The 9,348-nt window shown below is 45.8% G+C and overlaps 1 protein-coding gene across 1 annotated transcript in view; it reads left to right on the forward strand.

Moving 5' to 3' along the window:
- The window catches only part of LOC146007503 (protein kinase C delta type-like), a 28,726-nt gene extending 19,397 nt beyond the window's left edge, over window positions 1-9,329 (forward strand). The window contains exons 5-6 of the mRNA XM_083145904.1: window positions 6,421-6,693; window positions 7,359-9,329. Of these exons, the coding sequence (XP_083002030.1) occupies window positions 6,421-6,693; window positions 7,359-7,520 (435 nt within the window). The 3' untranslated portion in view covers window positions 7,521-9,329. The remainder of the gene's footprint in view (window positions 1-6,420; window positions 6,694-7,358) is intronic.
- The last annotated feature ends 19 nt before the right edge of the window (window positions 9,330-9,348 follow it).

Raw genomic sequence — 9,348 nt, forward strand, 5'->3', positions numbered from 1 at the left:
ATAATAACACCAGTCTCTAATACATATAAGGGGTAATTCAGCTAGCAGCGATACCGCTATCAGGCCCGGACCATTATCACGTCAGCTGTGTGACAAATATGGCGGCACTGTGACGGCGGGGGGGCTAGCCTTATGGTTCTCACATGTAATCGCTATTAGATTGCCATCACATTGCAGGACGCTAACTTACATTCTTGGCGGCCTTATCCTGGGCTGGGCGACCCCCAACATAGGACAGACTGCATAACTGCAGCTGATCCTGAATCAGGCCCATTATTACATGTTACATAGAGTAACACATGTGTGCCCTGAATCGGGCCCATTATTACATGTTACATACAGTCACACATCAGTGCCCTGAATCAGGCCCATTATTACACGTTACATACAGTCACACATCAGTGCCCTGAATCAGGCCCATTATTACACGTTACATACAGTCACACATCAGTGCCCTGAATCATCCCCATTATTACACGTTACATACAGTCACACGTCAGTGCCCTGAATCAGGACCATTATTACACGTTACATACAGTCACACATCAGTGCCCTGAATCATGCCCATTATTACATGTTACATACAGTCACACATGTGTGCCCTGAATCAGGCCCATTATTAAATGTTACATACAGTAACACGTCAGTGCCCTGAATCAGGCCTATTATTACTTGTTACATACAGTCACACATCATTGCCCTGAATCAGGCCCATTATTACATATTACATAGTCACACATCTGTGCCCTGAATCAGGCCCATTATTACATGTTACATACAGTAACACATGTGTGCCCTGAATCAGGCCCATTATTACATGTTACATAGTCACACATCAGTGCCCTGAATCAGGCCCATTATTACACGTTACATACAGTTACACATCAGTGCCCTGAATCAGGCCCATTATTACATGTTACATACAGTCACAGATCAGTGCCCTGAATCAGGCCCATTATTACATGTTACATACAGTCACACATCAGTGCACTGAATCAGGCCCATTATTACATGTTACATACAGTCACAGATCAGTGCCCTGAATCAGGCCCATTATTACATGTTACATACAGTCACAGATCAGTGCCCTGAATCAGGCCCATTATTACATGTTACATACAGTAACACATGTGTGCCCTGAATCAGGCCCAATATTAGATGTTAGATACAGTCACACATCAGTGCCCTGAATCAGGCCCATTGTTACATGTTACATAGTCACACATCAGTGCCCTGAATCAGGCCCATTATTACATGTTACATACAGTCACACATCAGTGCCCTGAATCAGGCCCATTATTACACGTTACATACAGTCACATATCATTGCCCTGAATCAGGCCCATTATTACACGTTACATAAAGTAACACATCAGTGCCCTGAATCAGGCCCATTATTACATGTTACATATAGTCACACATCAGTGCCCTGAATCAGGCCCATTATTACACGTTACATACAGTCACATATCATTGCCCTGAATCAGGCCCATTATTACACGTTACATAAAGTAACACATCAGTGCCCTGAATCAGGCCCATTATTACATGTTACATATAGTCACACATCAGTGTTCTGAATCAGGCCCATTATTATATATTACATACAGTCACACATCAGTGCCCTGAATCAGGCCCATTATTACACGTTACATACAGTCACACATCAGTGCCCTGAATCAGGCCCATTATTACACGTTACATACAGTCACACATCAGTGCCCTGAATCAGGCCCATTATTACACGTTACATACAGTCACACATCAGTGCCCTGAATCAGCCCCATTATTACACGTTACATACAGTCACACGTCAGTGCCCTGAATCAGGACCATTATTACACGTTACATACAGGCACACATCAGTGCCCTGAATCAGGCCCATTATTACATGTTACATACAGTCACACATGTGTGCCCTGAATCAGGCCCATTTTTAAATGTTACATACAGTAACACGTCAGTGCCCTGAATCAGGCCTATTATTACTTGTTACATACAGTCACACATCATTGCCCTGAATCAGGCCCATTATTACATATTACATAGTCACACATCTGTGCCCTGAATAAGGCCCATTATTACATGTTACATACAGTAACACATGTGTGCCCTGAATCAGGCCCATTATTACATGTTACATAGTCACACATCAGTGCCCTGAATCAGGCCCATTATTACACGTTACATACAGTCACACACCAGTGCCCTGAATCAGGCCCATTATTACACGTTACATACAGTCACACGTCAGTGCCCTGAATCAGGACCATTATTACACGTTACATACAGTCACACATCAGTGCCCTGAATCAGGCCCATTATTACATGTTACATACAGTCACACATGTGTGCCCTGAATCAGGCCCATTATTAAATGTTACATACAGTAACACGTCAGTGCCCTGAATCAGGCCTATTATTACTTGTTACATACAGTCACACATCATTGCCCTGAATCAGGCCCATTATTACATATTACATAGTCACACATCTGTGCCCTGAATCAGGCCCATTATTACATGTTACATACAGTAACACATGTGTGCCCTGAATCAGGCCCATTATTACATGTTACATAGTCACACATCAGTGCCCTGAATCAGGCCCATTATTACACGTTACATACAGTTACACATCAGTGCCCTGAATCAGGCCCATTATTACATGTTACATACAGTCACAGATCAGTGCCCTGAATCAGGCCCATTATTACATGTTACATACAGTCACACATCAGTGCACTGAATCAGGCCCATTATTACATGTTACATACAGTCACAGATCAGTGCCCTGAATCAGGCCCATTATTACATGTTACATACAGTCACAGATCAGTGCCCTGAATCAGGCCCATTATTACATGTTACATACAGTAACACATGTGTGCCCTGAATCAGGCCCAATATTAGATGTTAGATACAGTCACACATCAGTGCCCTGAATCAGGCCCATTGTTACATGTTACATAGTCACACATCAGTGCCCTGAATCAGGCCCATTATTACATGTTACATACAGTCACACATCAGTGCCCTGAATCAGGCCCATTATTACACGTTACATACAGTCACATATCATTGCCCTGAATCAGGCCCATTATTACACGTTACATAAAGTAACACATCAGTGCCCTGAATCAGGCCCATTATTACATGTTACATATAGTCACACATCAGTGTTCTGAATCAGGCCCATTATTATATATTACATACAGTCACACATCAGTGCCCTGAATCAGGCCCATTATTACACGTTACATACAGTCACACATCAGTGCCCTGAATCAGGCCCATTATTACACGTTACATACAGTCACACATCAGTGCCCTGAATCAGCCCCATTATTACACGTTACATACAGTCACACGTCAGTGCCCTGAATCAGGACCATTATTACACGTTACATACAGGCACACATCAGTGCCCTGAATCAGGCCCATTATTACATGTTACATACAGTCACACATGTGTGCCCTGAATCAGGCCCATTTTTAAATGTTACATACAGTAACACGTCAGTGCCCTGAATCAGGCCTATTATTACTTGTTACATACAGTCACACATCATTGCCCTGAATCAGGCCCATTATTACATATTACATAGTCACACATCTGTGCCCTGAATAAGGCCCATTATTACATGTTACATACAGTAACACATGTGTGCCCTGAATCAGGCCCATTATTACATGTTACATAGTCACACATCAGTGCCCTGAATCAGGCCCATTATTACACGTTACATACAGTCACACACCAGTGCCCTGAATCAGGCCCATTATTACATGTTACATACAGTCACAGATCAGTGCCCTGAATCAGGCCCATTATTACATGTTACATACAGTCACACATCAGTGCACTGAATCAGGCCCATTATTACATGTTACATAGTCACAGATCAGTGCCCTGAATCAGACCCATTATTACATGTTACATACAGTCACAGATCAGTGCCCTGAATCAGGCCCATTATTACATGTTACATACAGTAACACATGTGTGCCCTGAATCAGGCCCAATATTAGATGTTAGATACAGTCACACATCAGTGCCCTGAATCAGGCCCATTGTTACATGTTACATAGTCACACATCAGTGCCCTGAATCAGGCCCATTATTACATGTTACATACAGTCACACATCAGTGCCCTTAATCAGGCCAATTATTACACGTTACATACAGTCACATATCATTGCCCTGAATCAGGCCCATTATTACACGTTACATAAAGTAACACATCAGTGCCCTGAATCAGGCCCATTATTACATGTTACATATAGTCACACATCAGTGTTCTGAATCAGGCCCATTATTATATGTTACATACAGTCACACATCAGTGTCCTGAATCCGGCCCATTATTACATGTTACATACAGTCACATATCAGTGCCCGGAATCAGGCCCATTATTACACGTTACACACAGTCACACATGTTTGCCCTGAATCAGGCCCATTATTATACGTTACATACAGTAACACATCAGTGCCCTGAATCAGGCCCATTATTACATGTTACATACAGTCAAACATCAGTGCCCTGAATCAGGCCCATTATTACACGTTACATAGTCACACATCATTGCCCTGAATCAGGCCCATTATTACATGTTACATACAGTCACACATCAGTGCCCTGAATCAGGCCCATTATTACATGATAAATAGTCACACATGTGTGCCCTGAATCAGGCCCATAATTACATGTTACATACAGTCACACATCAGTGCCCTGAATCAGGCCCATTATTACATGTTACATACAATCACACATCAGTGCCCTGAATCAGGCCCATTATTACATGTTACATACAGTCACACATGTGTGCCCTGAATTTAGGCCCATTATTACATGTTACATACAGTCACACATCAGTGCCCTGAATCAGGCCCATTATTACACGTCACATAGTCACACATGTGTGCCCTGAATCAGGCCCATTATTACACGTTACATACAGTCACACATCAGTGCCCTGAATCAGGCCCATTATTACATGTTACATACAGTCACACATCAGTGCCCTGAATCAGCCCCATTATTACATGTTACATACAGTCACACATGTGTGCCCTGAATCAGGCCCATCATTACATGTTACATACAGTCACACATCAGTGCCCTGAATCATCCCCATTATTACATGTTACATACAGTCACACATGTGTGCCCTGAATCAGGCCCATTATTACATGTTACATACAGTTACACATCAGTGCCCTGAATCAGGCCCATTATTACATGTTACATACAGTCACACATCAGTGCCCTGAATCAGGCCCATTATTACATGTTACATACAGTCACACATCAGTGCCCTGAATCAGCCCCATTATTACATGTTACATACAATCACACATCAGTGCCCTGAATCAGGCCCATTATTACATGTTACATACACTCACACATGTGTGCCCTGAATTTAGGCCCATTATTACATGTTACATACAGTCACACATCAGTGCCCTGAATCAGGCCCATTATTACACGTTACATACAGTCACACATGTGTGCCCTGAATCAGGCCCATTATTACACGTTACATACAGTCACACATCAGTGCCCTGAATCAGGCCCATTATTACATGTTACATACAGTCACACATCAGTGCCCTGAATCAGCCCCATTATTACATGTTACATACAGTCACACATGTGTGCCCTGAATCAGGCCCATTATTACATGTTACATACAGTCACACATCCGTGCCCTGAATCAGCCCCATTATTACATGTTACATACAGTCACACATGTGTGCCCTGAATCAGGCCCATTATTACATGTTACATACAGTTACACATCAGTGCCCTGAATCAGGCCCATTATTACATGTTACATACAGTCACACATCAGTGCCCTGAATCAGGCCCATTATTACATGTTACATACAGTCACACATCAGTGCCCTGAATCAGCCCCATTATTACATGTTACATACAGTCACACATGTGTGCCCTGAATCAGGCCCATTATTACATGTTACATACAGTCACACATCGGCGTCCTGAATCAGGCCCATTATTACATGTTACATACAGTCACACATATGTGCCCTGAATCAGGCCCATTATTACATGTTACATACAGTCACACATCAGTGCCCTGAATCAGGCCCATTATTACATGTTACATACAGTCACACATCAGTGCCCTGAATCAGGCCCATTATTACATGTTACATACAGTCACACATGTGTGCCCTGAATCAGGCCCATTATTACATGTTACATACGGTCACACATGTGTGCCCTGAATCAGGCCCATTATTACATGTTACATACAGTCACACATGTGTGCCCTGAATCACAGCATTACCCCTATGAGGACTGATATATAGGGACAATGACGTAACAAATAATGGTAAAAGTGCTGGTGAATAAGCTGGTAACTGGCATCGCTCTGGTACTGCAGATAGAGGCCTGCGAGGAGTACGGCGCCGCTGTGGATTGGTTCTCATTCGGAGTTATCCTGACACAAATGCTCACCGGAACGCCTGACTACCATCGGAGACTGTTTGCCGCACCAGGCGCTGCTGCCAGGAACATGGTGAAGAAGCTCCTCCAGCGGGATCCATCCAGACGCCTCGGAGCCCATGGAAACATCCGCCGCCACGTGTTCTTTGAGGACATGGACTGGGTCTCTTTGGAGGAACTGAAGCTTGTACCCCCCTACATACCTGCGCCAGTAAGTACCACACAGAACGCCTATGGGCTCCTGGGCAGGGTGGGACTAAATGCTGCACAAGTGTAATGCTGGGTACACACTGGGCGATATACCGTAAGCATGGACAATATCGCTATATAGCGCAAATCATCCAGTGTGTGCGCTCAATGCCGTTAGTGATGCTTCATCCCGCATATCGTTATTGACCTCTCCCTGTGGCCTGTACATGCAGCTCAGTACTGACGGTCTAGTCCACGCCTGCAGGTACGGAGCGGGTGATGTCAGTGTGTATGCGATATATCATGGCTCCCACGTCACCGATGACATAGCTAACAATATGGACAGCGTGTACCTAGCATAAGACATAGGAGACTATTACTAACATACTCTCGTAGCCAATATTCCAAAGTCAGCTGCACCCCCATCCGCATTCCTTCTGGTGTCAGTCACAGACGCGTTTCCCCAGAGCTTCCTATGTTGTTACGTCGCAGTAACTCAGCGTCTGCAGTAACATTGCTGTAATGTACGGCCTGAGTGACAGGTTCCGACATCTGTGTGACATTTATACGTTATATAGACCACGCTGTAAGAGCCTGACATCTAACCTCTCCATAATGTCTCCAGCTCACTAATTCCAGTGCCAGATGCAGTGATCACTGACACCCCTTTATCTCCTCTCTCTGTAGCCAACCATTACACACGCTGTCTCCAAAAAGCTCAGCTTGGAAAGGATGGAAGCAGCAGAGGCCCAGAGACCACCAATACCAGCCCAAGACCAGGCAGCATTCAGCGGGATCTCGTACATCAGCACCACCTGGAGATCCCTGCCAGGGACATCCGGCCAGTAGGAAGATCAGAGCGAGATGCCATTCTGAGCTCAGCAGCGCTCACACCAACAGCCAGGTAGTATACCACACTGTGTAGGGCAGCACTGGTTTATTACACAGCACACTGATACACACACACACACAGCACTGCACCACTGAGCCCCTCCAGCACACTGATATACACTTAACACTGCACCACTGAGCCCACCCCAGCACACTGATACACACAGCACTGCACCACTGAGCCCCCCCCAAGCACACTGATACACACATAGCACTGCACCACTGAGCCCCCCAGCACAATGATACACACATAACACTGCACCATTGAACCTCCCAGCACACTGATACACACATAGCAATGCACCACTGAGCCCCCCCAGCACAATGATACACACACACAGCACTGCACCACTGAGCACCTGAGCACACTGATCCATACATTGCACTGCCCCACTGAGCCCCCCCCCAGCACATTGACACACAAATAGCACTGAACCACTGAGCCCCCCCAGCACACTGATACACAAATAGCACTGCACCACTAAGGCCCCCAGCACACTGATACACACATAGCACTGCCCCCATTGAGCCCCCCAGCACACTAATACACACATAGCACTGCACCATTGAGTCCCCCAGCACACTGATACACACATAGCACTGCACCACTGAGCCCCCCCAGCACACTGATACACACACAGCACTGCACCACTGAGAACCTCAACACAATGATACACACATAGTGCTGCACCATTGACCCCCGAGCACACTGAAACACACATAGCAATGCACCACTGAACCCCCCAGCAAAGTATTACAGAGCACTGCACCACTGAGCCCACCCCCAGTACAATGACACACACACACACCACTGATACATAGCACTGCACCACTGAGCCAACCCCCCCATCTGACTGATACACACACAGCGCTGCACCATTTAGCCCCCCGGCACACTGATACACACATAGCACTGCACCACTGAGCCCACCCCAACACACTGATATACACTTAACACTGCACCACTGAGCCCACCCCAGCACACCAATACACACATAGCACTGCACCACTGACCTCCCAGCAGACTGATACACACATAGCACTGCACCACTGAGCCCCCCAGTACAATGATACACACACACACACACACACACAGCACTACTGAACACCTCAGCACAATGATACACACATAGTGCTGCACCATTGAGGGCCCCCCAGTACACTGATTCACACATTGCACTACCCCACTGACCCAGGGATCACCAGGCATCACTCCAGCGGTTGCCCCGAGGGCTTAATCCGGCCCTGGTGGTTGTGTAAGGGCTGGGGCATAATTACTGCAGCCCTGTGTAAGTTATTCTGACCAAACCCCAGTCTCAAGCATACTGTACAGGTCTCCTTGACCCACCCCTACTGTACAGATCTCCTTGACCCACTCCCCCCAGTCACCAGTGTATAGGTCTACCAGCCCATCCACCAGCATATGTCTCCAAGCCCAAACCACAAGCTGTAGCTCCTCCCACATTACCCACAGCTCTGCCCATTCCACTGCACCTATTTTTCTAGACAAATAGCACCACATACATCTCACCAGCCCACTGGCTACAGCTACAGAGCCTCTTAATGCCCGGAGGGAAGGGCGGTCCTTCCAGCCATGGTTCCCCAGAGGTTTCCCCCACAGGGGGTTTTTCCTCTTCTGAGTGCTGAAGGACGACTCTTCGTGAGTCACGAGGCTGCCACCATATAGGTCCTCTAGAGGACAACCTTAAAAAAAAACAAAAAAAAACGAACAAGTTATCAATAAAAGCTTTGATTCCTTTCCCCCTATATCCGTCTCCTTGTCTTT

The sequence above is a fragment of the Crinia signifera genome, chromosome 6, assembly GCF_055691185.1.
Source record: "Crinia signifera chromosome 6, ASM5569118v1, whole genome shotgun sequence".
Classification (NCBI taxonomy): Eukaryota; Metazoa; Chordata; class Amphibia; order Anura; family Myobatrachidae; genus Crinia; species Crinia signifera.